Source organism: Octopus sinensis, linkage group LG4 (genome assembly GCF_006345805.1).
Source record: "Octopus sinensis linkage group LG4, ASM634580v1, whole genome shotgun sequence".
Lineage (NCBI taxonomy): Eukaryota > Metazoa > Mollusca > Cephalopoda > Octopoda > Octopodidae > Octopus > Octopus sinensis.
The window spans coordinates 10,783,248-10,807,768 of NC_043000.1; the positions used below are offsets into that span (position 1 = coordinate 10,783,248).

At 37.8% G+C, this 24,521-nt stretch overlaps 1 protein-coding gene across 1 annotated transcript in view; it reads left to right on the plus strand.

Moving 5' to 3' along the window:
- The first annotated feature begins 218 nt into the window (after positions 1 to 218).
- The window catches only part of LOC115211061 (probable serine/threonine-protein kinase dyrk2), a 38,308-nt gene continuing 14,005 nt past the window's right edge, over positions 219 to 24,521 (plus strand). Inside the window, exon 1 of the mRNA XM_029779949.2 lies at positions 219 to 1,262. Within this exon, the coding sequence (XP_029635809.1) occupies positions 1,173 to 1,262 (90 nt within the window). The 5' untranslated portion in view covers positions 219 to 1,172. The remainder of the gene's footprint in view (positions 1,263 to 24,521) is intronic.

Here is a 24,521-nt window from a genome sequence, read left to right on the forward strand (position 1 = left end):
ATTGCAATGCAATTTACTCTACCTCTGGTATTTGAGTACTCTTTTTTCCTCCTTGTTTCACATTTATATGTTTACTCCGGTATATATATATATATATATATATATATATATACATGCATTCACACACATAGAAACACATTCATGTACCTTCATATTAGTACACGTAAACGCACCTTAATTTGCTATTGAAATACGCCTGTTCTTGAGCGATATTGCGTAAATGATAGCCACGGTTTCTGAAACAGCATCGCTATTACACAACGTTTATTTCGATCCACATGTGTTGTTGGGGAAAGCCAGTCTTGAAATAGTGACAGGTATCTCGATGACATGCAGAAGGAATGTTACACACACAAAAAAAGAAAAGAAAAAAAGTGGGGAATGGTGGTCGGGGGTGGACGGGAGTAAGGAAGCCAGAATATTGGAAGGTTGTTAATTTAACATGACCGTTATTTAAAGGATCTTAATTTAACATCATTACCATCACCATCATCACCATCGTTATCATTATTCTCATCATATATCTTCATTAAAGTGGTCGCTCGACCTGCTAGAAATAGCGGTCAGAGCTTACCCTACAGCTTTATAAAAAAAATACAAAAACGAAGGTAACATTAGATAGTGTAGTCCAAATTACACTATTTCTGAATATATGGGGGTGCTCACGGCTGGAATATCTTTAAACTTAAGTTTGTTCGATCAAGACTGACCTAGGGCTATATGACAACGTTATCATCATCATCGTCGTGGTCGTAGTGCTCTTATAACAGGATAGGAAGAGGAGATACTATGGAGACTGACGGACAAAACAGGGCACACGGAGCAGAAAAGTGAGAAAAGGAGGAGATGGAAGGGTAGAAGCAGAATAAGGGAGCCGAGCAGGCGAAGGGGGAGGAGTATAATTAGTGAGAGAGAGAGAGAAAGAGAGAAAGAAAGAGGGGGAGAGAGAGAGAGTCTGTAAGATAGTTATAGCTACAGAGAGTGGTGTGTGTAAAAGCAGGCAGAGAAAGCTCAAGTTGGAGGAAAAATAATTTGCTGGAGAGAGAAAAAAAACACACGGATAAGGAAATCAATAGATAAAAAATATATAAAAACATCTACGTCCATCGCCTTTTTTCGGTGTCTGAGGAATCATCTGTAACGTTTGTTTATTGTCAAGGGTGTGTGTAGAAATGGCAGATGTGGCAGCAGAACAGGCCAGCAGTGGCCACCAGTCAGAGAAAAGGAAGCGTGGACGACCTCGAAAACTTAAGACAGATCAGGTCAGACACATTTTAATAGTTTTCATTGCTTTTTACTATAACTTTGTTGTTGAGTGGATTCCCTTTTCTAGTTTTATTATACTGTTGCTTTTATCTAAGCTCGTTGTGTTTATTTTTCATATGTATTTTAAAAAAAAATTCATCTTCGATTCTTTTTCTTTCCATACTCCCGCCAAAATTATCCACAAGTGTGTGTGTTTGTAACTAATGTGAGTTAGTAAGGGTGTGCATGTTTGTCTATGTGTGATCTACAATAAGTAAACTATTGAAATTTCAAGTCAGCAAACTTATTGTCGAGTGCCAACTATTTATACCTACTTTATCTGTTCTATATATTTAATTATTTATTAGCTAAACGTGCCCGTCGTTCTAGTCTTTCTTATCTCCATTCCAACCACGAGGATATCACAATTTTTAATACGAATAATCTTACTTGAAATAAAAGAAACTTTCCTATGTTACTTAACTACAGCACTTAGCTTTTCTAACATGAGACCCCCAAAAAAGTAAAGTCCTTTCTCTCACTGTATCTTACCTACTTATTTCATTTTTGTTCTGCCTCTCATTTTCTATTTCTCTATCTTTCTTTTTGTTTCTTTTATTTCCTTTTATGTATCTTCTTACCTTTACTTTCTCCCTCTCTTTCCTTCTGTTTCTCTCTCCCCCTTTTATTTCGTTTTCTCTCTATATATATCTCCACCTCTCTCTCTTACTCGTAATAATATTTACATTTCCTCCTTCCCCTGACACCCCTTTCTCTTACTATTTCGTTTTTTCCACCCTCTCCTCTTCAATTATTTTATCTTTCCTATCCCGTCTCTCTCTTTTCTCCCCCTCTCTTCCTCACATTCTTTCTCTCTATTATCTTTCTCTATCTTGTTTTTCTTTTTCTTGTCTCCCTCTCCTCCCTTACAGATTTTCTATTAAGTCTTTCATCTTTCCATTCTCCCATTCATCTCTCAAGTTACGTACATTTTACATCCAATAATGGTCAAGTTTTCTGTCTAATGAAACTAACCGAGGTCCGACGAAATTAGTGATGGTCAATGTTGGCGAGGACAGTTAATAAAATTCATAAAAATATACGAATTTGGTCTGTCATGTGGAGAAAAGTGGAATTTTCATGTTAACTTTTACAGGTGAAGTCTAACGTTTAACTTTAATAATTCAATTATACACCACAGCTTATTGATCATACACCTGTATTTCAGCCACTGACCGTAATTTTTCAATTAAAGATTCGTTCAGTTTCCTGTCAGTTACAACTCAGAACTTATGAATGAGTAAATGCAACTTACATGTTATTTCTCTTGATAATCCTCAGGTTTTATGCAATACAACATACTATATATATATATACACGCGCGCGTGCATGACGTGCGTGCTCAACCTGCTAGATATAGCAGCCAGATCCCTTTTAAATCACTGCTGTCTTAATAAGACGTTGGATAACGTGATCTTGGGTTCCCTGCATAAGACAAGATGGTCATCACTGGAGTGCCTTTCATCAGGTCTGTTCTGTCAGAGTAGATCTGGGATAATAAAAAAACATTATATATATGTATATATATATATATTTATATTACTATAAACATCACGTGTTTATAATATACAGCGCACACAATCAGTGTACACTGCGTGTATGATATATACATTAGTTTGTTTTAAATAGCTGCATTGTCTATTAAGTATGCTGGCATGGTGGAATTGGTTTTTATGTTTGACCAGTGACTATTACAGCCAATTGCCACTGCTTCTGTGCAGCCAGAGCTGCTTGATCAGCGGAGAAATTAGGGTCTGCCATGCTAGTTGTAGTAATATAGTCTGGCTGACCAGCACGGCTTTGATTGCCTGGAGACTGACTGACCAATATTTATTTCTTCTACTACCATGTTGTTCTAGCGGAGACTGCCATGCGCTGCTGTTATGGAAACTGACTGACTGACCATCATCTATCTATTGACTGCTTCTTTTGCCATTGGCTGACCATTATTTCTTCCACTACCATTTTATAATTATAGAGTCTGGCTGACCGGCACAGTGTTCAATATCACGTTCCTTGCTGAAGTAAGAAACTAGCTGACAACCTCATCTACTCTACCCACCCATGCTTACTGCAGGCAATGGTGGTCAGTGAATTGCTTGACCAGCAATAGTGGTTGTTGTACTGGCTACTCCACCTGTCGTTCTCATCAGTTAAATATGATAAAACTAATGACAGAAATAGCTAAAATCTAATACAAGCTTGAAAATATAAAATTTGTTTTCAAGGTGGAATAGTATTAAATAGTAAAGGAATTTCTGATTGTCACAATTCTCTGTAGGAATTCTTCTCATATTTAAAATTCTTGTTCCACATGGAATATATTTAGATTAGCTTACCTATAATGGTAAAAAGCAACTCAAGCCATATGTATTGAGAAAGTAGGTATTTGGTAACAATTTTATTCAAAGTAGGTTAGTGTAGAATTCAGGTATTGGTGCTGTGTAAGGGTAGAGTTAATCTTTCTAATAGTGTGTGTGTGTGTAGCTATGAGCATATTTTCTCCTAAGTTGCATACAAGGATCAAATAGCAGCCATTATGTGACTACTAAAATATAATTACTGACTTAATAATGAATTTTTGGTGTAAATTAATTAGTATAAGAAATATAATTGTCTTAATGTATAACATATGTGTGTGTATATGTGTATCTGAATATATGTATATGTCTATAAAAGTATGTATAAATACATTTATATGCATGTGTGTGTGTGTGTAAATATGTATGTATATACACATTTAAATATGTATGTATATACACACATATTTAAATATGTATGTAAATATGTGTAAATATGTATGTATATACACACACACCACACATATATATGCATATGTAGCTATATGTTTATAAGTGGATATATTATTTTTAAGCTTAATGTTTATTCTGTCAGTCTCTTTTTGCCAAACCTATAAGTTACATGGCTGTAAACAAATCAACATTGTCGAGCAGTGGGAGGGACAAACACAAAGACACATAAATATATACATATTTATATATCTGTGTGTGTGTATATATATATATATATGTATATATATATATGACAGGCTTTCAGTTTCCATCAAATAAATCTACTTACAAGGCCTGAAGTGGGACTGAACCCAAGACTCCATGTTTAGGAAGCAAGTTTCTTATTTCTTTATTGCCCATAAAGGGCTAAACATAGAGGGGACAAACAAGGGATTAAGTCGATTACATTGACCCCAGTGAGTAACTAGTACTTAATTTATCGACCCCGAAATGATGTAAAGCAAAATCGACCTCAGCAGAATTTGAACTAGGAAGATGAAATACTAGGTAGATGAAATACTGCTAAGCATTTCACCCCGTGTGCTAACATTTCTTACCACACAACCATGCTTGCACCTATCGGAAAATAGTGCCACTCCTATGTTCTATATATATAGTTTTATGTCCCCTTTGCATGCTTGTCACTGCGTTCACAAAAGAGTAATAATACTGATGTTTCATGTAGAGTCATGATGCTGGTGTTTCATGTTGACATGTCACTGATTGCTCTGCACTTTCAGAGACCTTGTGAAGGAAACATCCATTACTTAAAAAAACAGTGAAAGGTAGGGGGCAAGAAGATTACCCAGTCATAAAATCCTACCTCAACTATCTTCCTGTCTAACCCATGCTCACATGGAAAAACAGCCATGAAACAAAAGAACAGTGTATGTGTGAATATATTTGAATGCATCTATATATGTGCGTTTATATAATACTAGCAGTATCGCCCGGCGTTGCTCAGGTTTGTAAGGGAAATAACTATAAAGCATTTTTAGAGAGTTATAGCCAAAAAATAGCAAAAAAATGGAAAAAAAAAATATGGTAAATTTTTTTTTGAGTTAAAAAAGGTCGAGTTGCGTCCCCTAGACAGTCTGTGGTTTGTGTTTCTGATTCTCGACCCCATGTCGAATTTATCGATTTTTTTCAGAACTGGGGGAACTTTTCAAAATTTTCGCTGCGTTAGTTTTGAATTATGACATTGGGCTATGTGTGTGTCAAGTTTCATCAGAATCGGTTGAAAGCCGTGGTCAGAGTGAGGGTACGAGAAAACAGACACACAGAAACACACACAGACAAACTGCCGTTTATATATAGAGAGATATATACATATATAGGCGCAGGCATGGCTGTATGGTAAAAAGCTTGCAAGCTGGCAGAAACGTTAGCATGCCGGGCGAAATGCTTAGTGGTATTTCGTCTGCTGCTATGTTCTGAGTTCCAATTCCGCCGAGGTCGACTTTGCCTTTCATCCTTTCGGGGTCGATTAAATAAGTACCAGTTACACACTGGGGTCGATGTAATCGACTTAATCTGTTTATCTGTCCTTGTTTGTTCCCTCTGTGTTCTGTGTTTAGCCCCTTCATCATCATCATCATCATTTAGCGTCCGTTTTCCATGCTAGCATGGGTTGGACGGTTCAACTGTGGTCTGTGAAGCCAGAAGGCTTCATCAGGCCCAGTCAGATCTGGCAGTGTTTCTATGGCTGGATGCCCTTCCTAACGCCAACCACTCCGTGAGTGTAGTGGGTGCTTTTTACGTGCCACCCGCACAGGTGCCAGACAGAGCTGGCAAACGGCCACGAAAGGATGGTGCTTTTACGTGCCATTGGCACAGGGGCCAGGCGAGGCTGGCAACGGACATGAACGGATGGTGCTTTTACGTGCCACCGGCACGGGGGCCAGGCGAGGCTGGCAACGGACACGAGCGGATGGTGCTTTTGGCAACGGACATGAACGGATGGTGCTTTTACGTGCCACCAGCACGGGGGCCAGGCAAGGCTGGCAGCGGACACGAATGGATGGTGCTTTTACGTGCCACCGGCACGGGGGCCAGGCGAGGCTGGCTACAGACACAAGCGGATGGTGCTTTTACGTGCCACCTACCTTCCTACTTATTAGGACTTTGGTTTTGGCTAGGTTGATTCTAACCTTGCTTCCACACCTGAAACTTCTCCTCCAGTTCTGATAGAGACTCAGCAATTAGAGCAAGGTCATCAGCATAGAGGAGCTCCCAGGGGCATCCAGTCTTGAATTCCTCCGTTATTGCCTGGAGGACTATGATAAATAGGAGGGCACTGAGGACTGAACCTTGGTGGACCTCAACCTCTACCCTGAATTCTTCACTGTACTCGATGCCAACCCTCACCTTACTAGCAGCGTCTCTGTACATGGCTTGTACAGCTCTCACTAACCATTCATCTATCTCTAGTTTCCTCATTGACCACCAGATAAGGGATCGGGGGACCCTGTTGAAGGCTTTCTCCATATCAACAAAAGCCAGGTATAGGGGCTTGTCTTTGGCTAGGTATTTCTCCTGCAGCTGTCTTACCAGGAAAATAGCATCAGTAGTACTTTTCCCTGGCACGAACCCAAACTGCATCTGATCTAAACTAACTCTCTCTCTAATTAGTTGGGCTATAACCCTCTCCGTAACCTTCATTACCTGATCCAGCAGCTTGATACCCCTGTAGTTATTTGTATCTAGGGCGTCACCTTTACCTTTGTAGCACTTGACTATTATGCTGCTACACCAGTCATTGGGTATGACTCCTTCGTGTATCACCTGGTTAACTATACGGGTGACTAGGCTATAGCCGACACTACCAGATATTTTGAGCATCTCTGCAGTAATTCCTGATGGGCCTGGGGCTTTCCCTGTTTTCATGCTTGTAATTGCCTTAACTACTAAGGAGCTGTCAACTCGGATTGCTGGTCCCTCTGTTGGGTCAACATTTGGCAGACTCTCTTTATCCCATTCATTTTCCTCATTCAGCAACCTTTCATAGTGGCGTCTCCACTTGTGGGCAGTAAAGAAATAAGAAGCTTGCTTCCCAACCACATGGTTCTGAGTTCAGTCCCACTGTGTAGCACCTTGGGCAAGTGTCTTCTACTATAGCCTTGGGCCAACCAAAGCCTTGTGAGTGGATTTGGTAGACAGAAATTAAAAGAAGCCTGTTGTGTATATATGTATATCTGTGTGTGTGCGTTTATTTCCTCGTAACTTAGCGGTTCAGCATGGCTGCAGTCAAATGACTGAAGCAAAAGATTAAGATATATAATCAAAAATAGCACTTAACTCCTGTGATAGGAGTTGTACATATTTAAGAACACTTTGACTCAGCCCTACATTACTCAGTTTCAGAGGTGGTGATGAATGACTATGGCATCAGATGTATGGATCAGAGTAAGGTCAATATAAGGGTGGTTTCGAAGTGAGAATATTTGGTAATTTCATTTATTAGTTCTTACTTAAGCCCTTTGCTCCCTAATCGAACATAATCCATTGACAACTTTTCTCCCTTATTCTTGACTTAGCGGTCTTTTCTGCTTCTCTCATGTTGGATCCCTGCTTTTCAGCTCTGCCACTGTACGAGAATGATGTATGTTGTTGTTTAACCCAAGGTTAATTTTGATTGATTAGATCTATAATGGAAAGCATTCCAGCCAGCCAGCTAGGACCATTGCATATTTAACCCTCTAGCATTCTGATTAATTTATCAAATGTAATGTTTATGTATCCATATTTTAAAAAATTAATCACATATTATCTTTTAGCTTCAAGATTTTGAAGATGTACTCATTTAATTTTAGAATGACATTGTAGGGTAGGTGTGAGAGACTGGATCTGGCCAGTTTGAACATAAAACAGGTAGACCATTTGGGCCGAATATGGTCGGTTTAAATGTTAAAAGGTTAAGGGGTGTCTCAAACTAAATTATCCAATGTCAGGTTTGACTTAAAGGAGATTGGCTGCTATTTCTACCAGGTATAGTAATCTGGTTAGTTTTGAATTATCATTGATTCTTCTGTAACTTTGCTCTTTTTTCTTCTTAGTATGGGAAGTAGTCCTTATTAGCCTGGCGTCTATCCTTTGACCTAGTCAGCATGGGATGCTTAACCAGGAGATTGTGCTCTGCTAGCATAGCTCCCAAGGTTATTGAAGCACACAAGCTATCACACCCCAACAAGGACTGGATCATATGGTTGATATGTCCATTCTGGTCACATACATAGTTTGATAAAAAAAAAGTATAACAAATACTTTTATTTATGCTTTCACTTAATAGAGAAGACAGTGGAGTGGTACTAGTTAGTTGGCAGACTAGGATTTGACAACTTAGCAACATCACCCAGTGGTGGGTGGAATGCAAGTTGGTCCATGTGGCAAGGTAACCGGCCTTTTAGTGTCAGGTTACATACCACATGGTGTGTCATGGATAACTGTGTGTGGTGTATTTGTAGCTGGGTACTGGTAGGCCATATTGAGGGTACACAGAAAAGAAATAATTTCACTGAAGGCAAGCAGAGATTGTTTTCCCTGTAACTGTGCATCTGCCAGCTAGGCTTAAGGTGGTTTTTCAGAGGCATCAGTGGCCAATGGTTTGAAATTCATAAATAGGATCTATCTTTGGTGATGGTATTATAATAGATCAGTTTTCCAATTGATTGATTCTGCTGGTTGTTGCAGTATATGTTGTGAGTAAAGCAAGGCTCTGTCAAGGATGCTGCGTGTGATGTTGGGAAAGACATTTTTTTGACTCTTGAGTCTCTAGATAAAGTACGAGAGGGAGATGGTGATTTTCTTGTCTTTACACCTGAATGAGTGCATATGTTGTGTAAATCATTCTTTGAAATCATTGGTTGTTATGCTTACTCATGTAGTACCTTATGATGCCATCAGATTGCATGAAGGTAGCTCTGTGGACCATAGCCTTTGAGAGGCAAGTACTCCTTGTGGGCAGTTGCCTTGGCAGTTACAGGCTGGACATTGTGTGGCTGTGTTTCCATTATAGTGTGTAATGTTGGAAGTGATTTTATCTAAGCATGAATAACTAACCTAAACATTATGGGCATTAAAGAGTTTATGAAGATTGTAATCTAAGTAGGGGCTAAACTACAATAACTTATCTGAGTAGGGGCTGAACTACCATAACTTATCTAAATAGGAGCTAAACTACCATGACATATTAAGCAACTACCTACCACAAAGAGCTTCTTTACAAAACATTCCCTACATAAAAAAAATAAGATTACATGAACAGGAGAACTACTAAAGAATTTATGGGGACAGTGAAGACTAACAGAGATAACAAAGAAAGAATGAAAATACACTAGATAAACAACAAGCATTCCAACTTCAGTTGCCTAAGCAAATATTTTCATGTTTTTTATACCAAATGGTAGCACCATTCTGTCTGACAGTGTCAGCTATGTTCAGATATTATTTTAATACTGTGTAGGATTACACAAGTATAATTTGTACATGAGACAAAACAAAAATTAAAAACGAAACATAAACACCATACCTGGATGAAAAATGTAGACAGCAGAAAAAACACTAGGCCCCAGGATGCCATAGTACAAGTGACTTACACAGCAGAAATGGAAGTAATGATAGAGGAGAAAGAGCCAGCCCACAAGTAGAAGGGAGAACAGTGGGAGAAAAACAGCACTTGTCTATCAAAGAGAAAGAAGGAAGGAGAATAACTGACAATAACACATCTAATTAACCCATTCGTTACTGTATTTATTTTGAGATGTTCTGTGTTTCTTTCAATTACTTTAAATATAACAAAGAATTTAGTAAAATAACTTAGTTATCATTCAGCTAATGTTAGGAACATAAATTGTGACTAAGGTTTGGTGGAAGATTTTAATTAAAATCTTATGAAAACAAGACATTTATACTCAGAGTCAGAGCCAGTTTCAGCCAGGTTAGTAACGAATGAGTTAACGGTGTGTGGGGACTCTTTGTAGCATCCAACATGCACAAAAGTAAATATAACAATGGTAATTTGTACCAACTTCTCCATGGTGTACCTTAAACTATATTTAATAATTCTGTAAATTTAAATATACTGTAACTCATTTTGTCTGCATATCTTTCTTATTATATTCCAATTTCATATATTTGTCATTAACCACAAAATTTAATTTGCAACTCAGATGCATGCTTGAAATAGCGCCAAATTTCTTCAAAATTCTCTGTGCATACCTGGGTCACAATTGTAGTATTTAATCCTTTAACATTTAAACCGGCCATATCCAGCCCAAATGATCTACCTGTTTTATGTTCAAACTGGCCAGATCCAGTCTCTCCCACCTACCCTGCAATGTTATTCTAAAATTATGATTACATCTTCAAAATCTTGAAGCTACAAGATAATATGTGATTAATTTTTTCAAATATGGATACATGAACATTTAATAAATTAATCTGAATGCTAAAGGGTTAATCAACAGTTTACCACTATCTATTCCTCTTAAGCCCTTCATTTCCTATGGAGCATAGGCCATTGATGACTTTTCTCTACTCTTGACTCTAGGATGTCTTAACCTTTTAGTATTCAGATTACTCTATCAAATGCAATGATCATTTATCTATATTGTTTTGAATTAATCATGCATTATCTTGTAGCTTTGAGATTTCAATGAAGTGATTGTTTACTTTTTAGAATGACATTGTAGGGAAGGTGTGAGGGACTGGCTGTGACCAGTTTGAACATAAAAAGTTAGAATATTTTGGCTGGTTATGGCTAGTTAAAATATTGGGTTGTCCGGAAAGTTCGTGCCAATTTATAGTAGCTTACTTTTCGACGTATTTTAGAACATGGTTGAGTCCATAAAATAGGATTTTACTACACCTCCATTTAGAGCACAGTTTAAGCTATATTTTCATGGAAGAAGTTTTATGTTCCTATAACCTGTATTAATTCTGTAACCCTTTAAATTGGAAGATAAGAAAGTTCATTTTTGGCACTTGATGCTTTGGGAACCAGACAAAAATTGCTGCAGCTTGGCTGGGATGTGTTACCCCACCCTCTATATTCACCAGATATTGCTCCTTTGGATTTCCACTTATTCAGTTCTCTGCAGAATAGTCTAAATGGTAAAAATTTCATTTCCTTGGATGACATAAAAAGATATCTTGATGAATTCCTTGCCATGAAACCACCTCAATTCTGGGAAGAGGGTATTTTCAAGTTAAAGGAAAGATAGAAACGCATTGTGCAGCAAAATGGTTCATATTTGGTTGATTAAAAATGTAATGGCCAGTATTTATCGACCTTTTTTTTTCCTTTAAAAATTGGCATGAACTTTCTGGACAACCCAGTACAAAAGGGTTAAGGCCTTTCCCACTCAGGTTTTGTTGGTTTTGAATTGTCATCGATGCTTCTGTAACTTTGCTTTTTTTCTAGGTAGTAGTGTTGGCCCTATGTAAAACCAATTTTTACCTCTGGGAAGAGGTGGCCTATTTTAGTTTAGCCTTTATCCTTTGACCTGTCCAACATTGTAGGCTCTACCAGGAGCTTTTGCTCCACTGGCATGGCTCAGGTGTCACTGAAGCACGCATGCCACCACGTTGCAAAAAGGACTGGACCTTGTGAAATTTACTACTGTATCTTTGTCTAATCATTTGATCTATCACATGATACACTTTTTCTATAAACACATCAAAGTTTTAAGTTATTCTCCTATACATAGATTATCTCTCTGGAAAAAAAATGCTGCAACTCAATCTATCTAGAATGCAACTAGATGTGTTAGGCATTTCTGCTACTTTAAAATCAAAAACATTAATTGTAGTAGAAGTATTACTTACCATTAACTACCCCAACCATAGTTGCTGAACCAAACCCATCATTTTTGTATACAGGCATTATAAGCATTGCTGTGTTAGTTCAGAAGATAGCGGCAAATTCTGAATTAAAACCTTCCACCAAACCTTAGTCATAATTTATGTTCCTAACACTAGCTTAATGATAACTAAGTTATTTCACTAAATTCTTTGTTATATTTAAAATTAATCGAAAGAAACACATAGCATCTCAACAGAAATATGGTAACAAAAGGGTTAAAATATATTACAGAGAAACAATTTTTGACCCTTTTGATACCAACCCGGCTGAAACCAGCTCTGGCTCTGAGTACAAATGTCTTGTTTTCATAAGTTTTGAATTAAAATCTTCCATCAAACCTTAGTCACAATTTATGTTCCTAACACTAGCTGAATGATAACTAAGTTATTTTACTAAATTCTTTGTTATATTTAAAATTAATCGAAAGAAACACATAGCATCTCAACAGAAATATGGTAACAAAAGGGTTAAAATATATTACAGAGAAACAATTTTTGACCCTTTTGATACCAACCCGCTGGCTGAAACCAGCTCTGGCTCTGAGTACAAATGTCTTGTTTTCATAAGTTTTGAATTAAAATCTTCCATCAAACCTTAGTCACAATTTATGTTCCTAACACTAGCTGAATGATAACTAAGTTATTTTACTAAATTCTTTGTTATATCTAAAATTAATTGAAAAGAACACTGAGCATTACAACAGAATATGGTAACGAAAGGGTTAAAAATATAATAGAGAAACAATTCTAACCCTTTCGTTACCAACCAGACTGAAACCGGCTCTGGCTCTGTGGTACAAATGTCTTGTTTTCATAAGTTTTGAATTAAAATCTTCCACCAAACCTTAGTCACAATTTATGTTCCTAACACTAGCTGAATGATAACTAAGTGATTTTACTAAATTCTTTGTTATATTTAAAATTAATCGAAAGAAACACATAGCATCTCAACAGAAATATGGTAACAAAAGGGTTAAAATATATTACAGAGAAACAATTTTTGACCCTTTTGATACCAACCCGGCTGAAACCAGCTCTGGCTCTGAGTACAAATGTCTTGTTTTCATAAGTTTTGAATTAAAATCTTCCACCAAACCTTAGTCACAATTTATGTTCCTAACACTAGCTGAATGATAACTAAGTGATTTTACTAAATTCTTTGTTATATTTAAAATTAATTGAAAAGAACACTGAGCATTACAACAGAAATATGGTAACAAAAGGGTTAAGCAAGTGAGTTGTTATCTTACTGCCATTTGCTGCTGTAATATTTAAATAATTCCTCTTTTTAGCATCAGGGCCACCTTTGCTTTCTTCTAAATCCCTAGGTTAAATTTTACAAGTAAGTATTGTAAATGAAGTTTTGTGCATAGAATGTTTGTTGTTGTTGTTGTTATTGGACTCTCATTCATCATCATCATCATCATCGTTTAATGTCCGCTTTCCATCCTAGCATGGGTTGGACGATTTGACTGAGGTCTGGTGAACCAGATGGCTGCACCAGGATCTAAACTTGATCTGGCAGAGTTTCTACGGCTGGATGTCCTTCCTAACACCAACCACTCTGAAAGTGTAGTGGGTGCTTTTATGAGGGCCAGTCACGCAGTACTGGCAATGACCATGCACAAATGATGTTTCCTATGTGCCACCTGCACAGGAGCCAGCCCAGCGGCACTGGCAATGACCTCGCTCGAATGTTTTTTCACGTGCCGCCGGCACAAGTTCCAGTAAGGTGACGCTGGTAACGATCACGCTCGAATGGTGTTTGTTTCAACAAATGAGGTTCCAGCAAGATACAACTGCACAGTGTTTTTGGTTCAAAGATTTGTTGCATCCTTTCCTGTAGGAATTCCAGCCTAGCTGGTACTTGCAGATTCTGTTGCAAACATTGTAGTGGTAGTCTTCATCATTTGTGGGTAGATTTGACTTGACTTTATGCTCTGCTCTTTCCTCCTTCAGGGTGTTGATCCTGGTTGCCTCAAACTTGGAGATGGCTTGGTAGCAAGAACTTCTCCACTGGGTTCTGTTTGTCATTCCAAATAATTACATTGAGTCAAGTACATCAACATCAAAATGAAAATCAAATGGAAATTGTAGTTGTGATACTCGTGCTGGTGGCACGTAAAAGGCACCATCTGAATGTGGCTGATGCTAGTGCCACCTTGACTGGCTTCTGGGCCGGTGGCATGTAAAAAGCACCAACCGATAGTGGCCATTGCCAGCCTCCTCAGGCTCCTGTGCCGGTGGCACGTAAAAAGCATCCACTACACTCGCGGAGTGGTTGGCGTTAGGAAGGGCATCCAGCTGTAGAAACACTGCCAGATCAGACTGGAGCCTGGTGCAGCTTCCTGGCTTCCCAGACCCCAGTCGAACCGTCCAACCCATACTAGCATGGAAAATAAACGTTAAACGATGATGATCATCATCATCATCTGTGACAGAATCTAAATCTCCAGTGTATCAATATTGATAGAATTTTAGTTAGAGACATCCTATATTTTGAGTTCTTATACAGTCTAGATATAAAAAAAGCATTTCAAATAAAAATTAAATATATTTAAAATGCTCTTTTACTTGATTTACTCATAAAGCCAAAGCAATTTTGAGATCCCCCACCTGAACAAAAATAAATATTGGTGAATATTTATTTTAGCATTTAATATGTATGGTATTTTTTTTTGACTTGGAAGAGTGACACTTTACTCTTACTTGTTTCAGTCATTTGACTGTGGCCATGCTGGAGAACTGCCTTTAGTCAAGCAAATCGACCCCAGGACTTATTCTTTGTAAGCCTAGTACTTATTCTATCGGTCTCTTTTGCTGAATCGCTAAGTTATGGGGACGTAAACACACCAGCATCAGTTGTCAAGCGATGTTGGGGGGGGGGGATGGCAAACACAGACACACAAACATATACACACACACACATACATATATACGACGGGCTTCTTTCAGTTTCTGTCTACCAAATCCACTCACAAGGCTTTGGTCGATCCGAGGCTGAGGCTATAGTAGAAGACACTTGCCCAAGGTGCCACGCAGTCGAACTGAACCTGGAACCATGTGGTTGGTAAGCAAGCTACTTACCACACAGCCACTCCTACTTGGGACATAAAAATGTATATTTACTAGTATAAAGCCCACATCATCACTTGGCTGTGTGGTTTGGGCATAAATATGTGATACTTATATGTGATACTTTGGGCAAGTCACTTCTGTAGCTCTGGGCTGACCAAAGCCTTGTGAGTAGATATGGTAGACAGAAACTAATAGAAGCCCATCATATATGTGTGTGTTTGTGTCTCCATATCTTGACACCATGGTAGTTAGAAAGAAGTGACTCTGTGAAAGCATATCTGGTTATGGGAAAATATTAACTTGCTTGGAAACATGTGAAAGTTGGTGACAGGAATGATATTTAGCCATGAGAAAAAACTGCCTCAATAAATCCCTTTTGATCCATGCAAGTATGGAAAAGTGGATGTTAACACAATTATGGAGATGATGACAGTAACAGCAGCAGCAGCAATGATGATGATGGTGGTGGTGGTGGGGAGGAAGAGGAGGAGGGGTTGTTTTAATCCTTCATAGCAAAATAGGTTGTGTTGAAAGATTGATGCCTTCTTTGAGAGAATGTCGAATCAAAAAAAAAAACTTTCAGAAATTCGATTTCTAAAATCAATCAGAACTGGGGAAGAATATTTGTCTTGTTCTTTGACTTCTAAAGTAGCCATGCATTCATTCCAGTTAACATTAAAGAAGTAAATGTTTCTGTTGCATCCTTGTTCTGTAACTAAGCATTCTCTGATCCAATTAATCCCTTCACCCACCTCAAAGAAACTAATGTTTCTCAGCAACTGTTTGGACATAGTCATGTTTTTACTGAGAAAGTCATTTTGTTGAAGCCAATAGTTGAAGAGTCATTTGTTACCAAGTCGAGCACATTATCGTCATTGTATCATTATTACAAGTTTAGTGATTGTTGAAGCAATCTCAATGCTTCCTTTTGTTGTCTTTTTCAATGTGACACTTTGGTAAAAGGACATTTTGAAAGCCTATTTTCTCAACTAGTTCCTTCTGCACAAATACTAATTACAGATTGGCAGATGAGATCTAAGCCTTCAAATACATTTCTTTTATTGATCAGCCTTATCACAGTTTGTCTTCTGCTACCATAATTGGTTTCAACAGTTGTGAAGCTTTTCCCTTCATCATCATCATCATCATCATTGTTTAACGTCTGTTTTCCGTGCTAGCACGGGTTGGACGGTTCAACCGGGGTTTGGGAAGCCAGGAGGCTGCACCAGGCTCCAGTCTGATCTGGCAGTATTTCTACAGCTGGATGCCTAACGCCAACCACTCTGTGAGTGTAGTAGGTGCTTATATATATATATATATATATATTATAGTTTAATTTTTCTTAAAGAAACACTCAGTGCTTCTTCCCCTACCTCACCTACCAGCCTTCAAAGAGCTAAAATCTCCCAATCTTTCACTTTTGTCTGATGTTTCCCACTTGCGTAGAATTGTACTGAAATAGCAGACATAAAAAATATCAGCCCACCACCACAAAATCTAGCATGCTAGAAACAACAGGTAAACAACATTATTTCTGAAGAAACTTCCTTGCTTACCAAAAAGCTAAAAGTGAAACATTGGGAGTGTGTAGCTTTTTGGAAGTGGTGAGCTGATGCGTAAAATTCTTAGATTCATACTCTGTTTGTTCTCCATGGATTACCAAGAATAAAAATTTGAAAAAAGTGAAAAATGAATTTGGTGTGGAGAGGGAAAAAATTAAAATATTGAGGACGTGTTTTGTGGGTGAAATCCTAATCTCCTTCATCACAAACATAGGAATTGGAAGAAATTTAGGTAAAAAATGAAGTGGTGGACAGAAATGTCACCTCGGACATGCTAGAAAGAAGAGGTAAAGGACAGGATTTCTGGGGAAACTTCCTTTTAAGTTTATATCGAAGATCAGGTTAATACACTCATCTCAAACAAAAATTACACTATAGAAAAAGAACATTTAAATTGGATTTGAGCTGTAAATTTGCGCATGCACAGTGCATGAATTAACATAATTTGCACAAAAGTTTTACCTAGAGTGTGTGTATGCATGTGTCAAAGGAAGTTATTTTATGGGATTCTCTTGTTTGAAGAAGCAAAGTTGTCTACTCGACATATATGGGATAATATAGCTGTTCATTAATTTCTGTAAAATTGTTTTAATTTCTGTATGCTTTGAAGAGAGGATAAAGTGAAAAGGCAACATTTGCTTTGAAGTGAGAGAAGAAAGTAAAAGAGAGGAGAAAGTGTAAGATGTACATGTATATGAAATGGACATGTGTGTGTGTGAGAGAGAAAGAGAGAGTGAGTGAGTGAAGGTGTGTGTTGTGATGTATGATTTTTTTGCATGTGTGTGTAAGTGGCACTCACTCTCTCTCTCTCTCACACACACATTAGCTTACGTATGTAAATTATTGAAAAATCAGAGGCTGCTGTGGTTGTCTGAGAAAAGATCCCTTTCTAGGTGTAGAGTGTTAAAAACTCAGACAAAATCTTCCCAGAGGTAACTGTGAGAATGACAGGGACATGTTTCATCATTTTTACAGTTTGCCAATACCACACGCCTCTAGAAGTAGCTAGCCTAGCAGCCTCTTTGCAAAACCAATGAATTGTTCATTTGCTGTTTCTAAATACTTCCGACTGACCAAGATGATTACATCTTAGAAGTGACCCGAGTGCATGGTATTGACTAGCCACAAAAACAGTGAAATGCGCATTTGTCACTTTATGGACACTTCTGGGATGATTTCATTTTGTCTAGCTCTTATGTATATTGTGTTTATAACACACTGTGTCTCTAAAGGTATCTTTCTTGAGATGATCACTGCAGCCTCTGACTTTTCAATAATATACATACATTAAGAATGTCACAAAGATAAAGATTTTAACCCTTTAGCATTTAAACCAGCCACATCAGACCCAAATCACTCAACCATGGTGGTGGTTGAATATATATATTCTTAAGTCCACCATTTCGTCAATTGCAGCAGCTTCCAAGCTTCACCACTAATTCAGTTCTCAACTAAATTGCAAACTGTTAACAGTTTTAAAGAGGACACCTCCTTAGCTACACTTTAGCATAAATAGTTTGAGATTTGGTTCAGTAGAAAAAAAAGTTACATCAAAATATCTGCAACCTCAAGAGGGGCAGTAAGGCAGATATTCATCTTCAGTTAACATAAACTTTTAAAAATTTTAAATTAAAAGTATACCTTTCTTAGGCTTAAATGATAGAAAAATGTATGAGGAATTCAGAATCGCTAGTCGCATTAAACAAAAGTTAGTAGAAAAAGAGTTATGTAGTAAAATGTTACGAAATTTCATGTCATTAAGTAAGGAAATAAGGGAGTAACGCTTCAGCAATAAGGATAAAGAATATATTTCTAAAATGAATATTTACTTTCTAAGGTGGTGAGCTGGCAGAAACATTAGCGTGCCAGGCGAAATGCTTAGCGGTATTTCGTCTGTCCTTACGTTTTTGAGTTTGAATTTCACCGAGGTCGACTTTGATGTACAGATTATTTAATTAAATTTTTTTTAACTAAACACTTTCAATCTTCCGATATTGGTAGAATATGTCACATAGAACTTACAAATTAGCTGAACAGTTTTGTATAATAAATTTAAAAGATGAGAACTGTAAAGAGTGATAAATTAGAACTGGCATTCTTTGCTGCAATATTTTAAGTAAAAAGTTTCTTATTTTTTACTATACTTTTAATGGTGTAATAATTTGTCCTGTAGGTTTATAATCTTAAGAATATGACTTTTCATGCTTGCATTTTTCCATGTAATATTATACATGCTTTATGTTCAAACAGGGCAGACGTGGTCTTTCATACCTATCCTTTTATGTAATTCAGAAAACTAAACACTCACATCATAAAAATATCAAAATTACAACATTAATGCATGATTAATTCGAAACATCAAAACAATGTGAATTAATAAGCATTACATTTGATAAAGTAATCTGAATGCTAAAGGGTTAATCTAGAGCTGTTTTGCATTCATAATTTGGATTTTGCTTATGCTGGAACATAAACAAGATCTTTTGGATCTTTTTTTCTATTTTTTCAGTTGTGAGTTTATAGATTTAGGCATATTTAGAGTTTCTTCATCTTTTACTTTTACTTTCATTCCTTTCTTCACAAAATCACATTGAGTTCTTATTTGTCCTCTTTTCAAACAATTCATCCAATGGTCAGATGAATTGCCTTCAGAATCATTAGAATCATCATTTGTTAAGTTACTCTTTTCTACTTTGTGAATGTGGAATACAAAAAGCTGTGAGTATATTTGATAGATGGAAACTGAAAGAAGCCCATCATGTATGTGTGTGTGTGTTGTGTGTTGTCTTGATATTATGTGGTAGTTGCAAACAAGCACTGCTCATTTCCAATCTTCTGTGCAAAACATGTTAGGCCATGGAGAAATGTTACCTTACTTGGAAGGTGAAGATTGCTGACAGGAAGAGCAACCAGGCATAGAAAATCTGCCTCTACAAATTTTATATGACCCATGCAAGCATGGAAAAGTGGACATTAAAGTAATGAGGAGGTGGTGAAGGTGGTAGTGGTGGAAAGAAGAGTGCAATGTCAACAGTATTAAAGTTTTTTTGTCCCAAAACCTCATGTGTATTCAAATTTTTCTTAAAAAGAAAAAAAAACATTATCATACAAGATCAGTTCATTCTGACTCATCACAGTATTTCATGATGTTCTTGAGCAAAACACTTCATTTCACATTGCTCCAGTTCACTCAGCTAGCAAAAATGAGTTATCCTCTGACAGACCAGTGTCCCATTCAGACGGGGAATATATATGCCATGAAACCAGGAAATCAGCCCTTGTGACTCGGTATAACTCAAGAAGGTAACTTTACTTTTACTATTACTAGTACACTACTATTACTGGCACTACTTAAATACAGAGGTTCCATTTAAAAACAGAAGTCCCTATGCATCTATGTAATGATGTTTTTACAGTGCACACTTGTTATGGTTAGTTTATTGCCCTTTTCTTTGGCCCACAGAGTACTTGATTCAGATGCACATTTGTTGTCATGTCTTGGATCTATGTTAAAGAAAGCCGATAATTTCCTTTGTGACATAAGGTCCTTAAATATCACTCACATAACATTAACAATGGTGCAGATATTGCCAATTCCACGTATGAGAATTTAGACCCTCACAACTGTTCTGGGCATAACAACCCTGATGGAGCCATAACTAAATATTTGAAAGTAACAATGAATGTAAAACTACTATTAACAATACCAGTGTATATTTGTATACTAGTAATAGGGTACTGCTTAAATACAGAGGTCCCTTAATGGTACTACTTACATACAGAGGTCCCAACTGTGTGGACGTGTAATGACACCTTAAAACTAACTCCCAAAACTAACCCTAACCCTGACTCTAAAACTTAACCCTAAAAATTAACCCCGTAAACTAACCCTAAAAACTAACCTTAAAAATTAACCCTAAAAACTAACCCTAAAAACTAACTGTAACCCTGACCCTAAAAACTAACCCTGGAAACTAACCCTAAAACTGACTCCCAAAACTAACCTTAACCCTGACCCTAAAACCTAACCCTAAAAATTTACCCTGTAAACTAACCCTAAGAACTAATCCTAACCCTGACCCTAAAAACTAACCCTGAAAACTAACCCTAAAAACTAACCCTAAAACTAACTCCCAAAACTAACCTTAACCCTGACCCTAAAACCTAACCCTAAAAATTAACCCTGTAAACTAACCTTAAAACTAACCCTGACCCTAAGAACTAACCCTGAAAACTAACCCAGAAAACTAACCCTAAAAACTAACCGTAATGAGTGTGCACTGTAAAAACATCATTACGTAGATGCATCAGGACTTCTGTATTTAAACGGAACCTCGGTATTTAAGTAGTGCCAGTAATAGTAGTATACTAGTAATAGTAAAAGTAAAGATACCATCTTGAGTTATACCGAGTCACAAGGGCTGATTTCCTGGTTTCATGGCATATATATTCCCTGTCTGAATGAGACACTAGTCTGTCGCAGGATGACTGGGATGGAGCCAGCCTACGTATGCATACCTTCCCTTCTTGGGACACAAAACTCTACTTGTGAAGACCTGTTGAGGCAAGTGAGGATCAGAATCGAAATCGATCAATGGAAATTGCAGATGTGTTACCAGTGCCGGTGGCATGTCGAAACTCTACTTGTGAAGACCCGTTGAGGTAAGTGAGGATCAGAATGGAAATCGATCAATGGAAATTGCAGATGTGTTACCAGTGCCGGTGGCATGTAAGAGAACCTTCCGTTTCGCGACCGTTGCCAGCACCGCCCCGTTTCGTGTCCGTTGCCAGCCTCGCCTGGCCCTTGTGCCGGTGGCACATAAAAAGCACCATCCGTTCGTGGCCGTTTGCCAGCTCTGTCTGGCACCTGTGCGGGTGGCACGTAACAAGCACCCACTACACTTACGGAGTGGTTGGCGTTAGGAAGGGCATCCAGCCGTAGAAACACTGCCAGATTTGACTGGGCCTGATGAAGCCTTCTAGCTTCACAGACCCCAGTAGAACCGTCCAACCCATGCTAGCATGGAAAACGGACGCTAAACGACGATGATGATGATGATGATGAGTGGAATGGAGCAATGTGATATGAAGTGTTTTGCTCAAGAACACAATGCGTCACCCAGTCCAAGTATTGAAACTACAACCTTACGATCATGAGTCTAACACCCTAACCACTAGACCACGTGCTTCCACTGTACTAGTAATACAAACTATCATACATTTAGCACATATGCCATTAATACCAATGATAATAATTTGAGTCCCTGTATCATTAATAATAATAATTATGGTATGAATTGTTCTAACTATGCCAACTGTCTCCATTGTAATAACGATGATGGTAATTAATTGATTCTTATCAAAGAATTAATAATCATACTAACTATACTAACCTTGGCACAGCTAATAATAAATATAAAATAAATGTTCCTTCTTGAGCCATGCCAGGCTCATAAGGGCTGCTTTCCCGGTTTCAGTGGTGTAGAAATTCCCCACCTGGACGGGACGCCTGTTCATCGCAGGATTACTCATTTTTGCCAGCTGAGTGGACTGGAGCAACGTGAAATGAAGTGTTTTGCTCAAGAACACAACGCATTGCCTGGTCCAGGAATCGAAACCACAACCTTACGATCATGCGTTCAACACCCTAACCACTAAGCCACACACCTCCACATACAGCTAATAATGCATCACCCATATTCTGTGAGAAGACATGCAGTTTCAGAGTACATAGTAGTCTCTTTGAGGAACAATTGCTTACATTATAATGTTTATAAATGTACCTTTACCACCACATTGACCCACTCTGCCAGAATTTTTATTGGTGGAACATTTGAACTGTTTACTCTTTACTCTTGTTACTCTTTTACTTGTTTCAGTCATTTGACTGTGGCCATGCTGGAGCACCGCCTTTAATTGAGCAACTCGACCCCAGGACTTATTCTTTGTAAGCCTAGTACTTATTCTATCGGTCGCTTTTGCCGAACCGCTAAGTTACGGAGATGTTGGGGGAACAAACACACACACAACCATACACGCACACACACACAACCATACACACAAACACACATATATATACGATGGGCTTCTTTCAGTTTCCATCTACCAAATCGACTCACAAGGCTTTGGTTGCCCAAGGCTATAGTAGAAGACACTTGCCCAAGGTGCCATACAGTGGGACTGAACCCGGAACCATGTGGTTGGTAAGCAAGCTACTTACCACACAGCCACTCCTGTGCCTGTTTCTCCGGTATTGCTAGAAAACAATTTACCTCCCTGACCACCTACATCCACTACTTCAAAGTTGAGAGTATTCCATACGCGAGAAACCAATAACCTTGTAATTCATGTTGCTGTGAGTCCTTAAATATATTACATGACTGAATGAGGCCTCCCTCTTTAAATGCTTCTCTGATGTAATTATGTGCAGACATAAATACTACAAAACGTTCTCTTGTTACCATAAATTTTTCTGTTCTACTAATTTGCCCTTCACTATAATACTTCCACCTTAATAAACTGTACTCCTGTACCACTGAATTAGCCACACTAAGGGTTTTCTCATCTTTCCCCTTCTCCTCCCCCTCTTACCAATACATCTTGTATCTCCTACTCCCACTATCTCATTTTACTAACCTGTGTTGCCGCTGATACTCCACTAGTGTCTTTATAATTTTTTTTTTTCTTATCTTCACGACTGACCTTGATTTATTGTATACTATGCACCTGCTCTATGATCGCGCCTACTACAATAATCTTTTATCTCCCACTATTAATCTTTCCTTCCACAGACACTGGTCTCCCTTTGAGCTAGCCTACTTCCCTTGTTTTTATTGCCTCTTATATTTCTCTTTTTTTTTCTTTCTTGATTCTATTAACTGATATTTTTCATTACTAATTCTACCTGAAGCAACTCCACCAATCTCTTCCCTTCCAATCTTTTCCTCAATGTTCCTGTCTTTACTATCCCACTCAACCCCTTGTATTTAGTTTCCCATTGACCCTATTTATAAAAACTACACTATTTGTTGCCAGAGTTTTCTGATGAGAATAACTGGAGTCCTCATCTTGGATCTTTCAAAATCCATGTTAATTCATAACCTACTATATTATTGGACCTTATTACATAACATATAGTCATGGCACCAGTCATTGTTTATCTGAAACAGCTGTAAAGATAAGACTTACATCATTCATTATGGGTGACTATGTGTCTAGGTTATGAACCAATATTTACATCTAATTCATTTTTAAGCACTTTCAGAATCTCTGATCATTATTAAGTATCTCTTTGCTGTAGGTGTACATAATACCAGACTGGACTCAAAATAAGGATCTTATTTCTGAAGTAATGGTAGTAACATTCTTATATATGATGTCTCTGTTGTATTATAATAACAATGTTAGCTGCTGAAGCTAAAGAAAGGTGTGGCTGTGTGGTAAGAAGCTTGCTTCTCAACCACATAGTTCCGGGTTCAGTCCCACTGCGTGGCACCTTGGGCAAGTGTCTTCTACTATAACCTTAGGCTGACCAAAGCCTCGTGGGTGGATTTGGTTGACGTAAACTGAAAGAAGCTCATTGTGTGTATGTATATATATATATGTATATATATATATATATATATATATATATATATATATATTATATATATATATATATATATATAGGTAGTGCAGTGTAGAGGACAAACTCACAGCTTTAAAAGTGTTAGAATTGATGAGATTGTTTACTTGTTTGTAGAGCAGGGTTCAACCTGTACTGCAGGTCATAGAGATCAGGATCACTTCATATGGTTATTGGAGTAGTGGCACCAGTTGAGGGCATTTTCTCTACTTTGTGTTGAGTGCATTCTGTGGATGGCAATTATAGCACTAAAGTTCAAGATAACTAGCTGATGCAGAGTCAGTGGCTTGCATCCTGTAC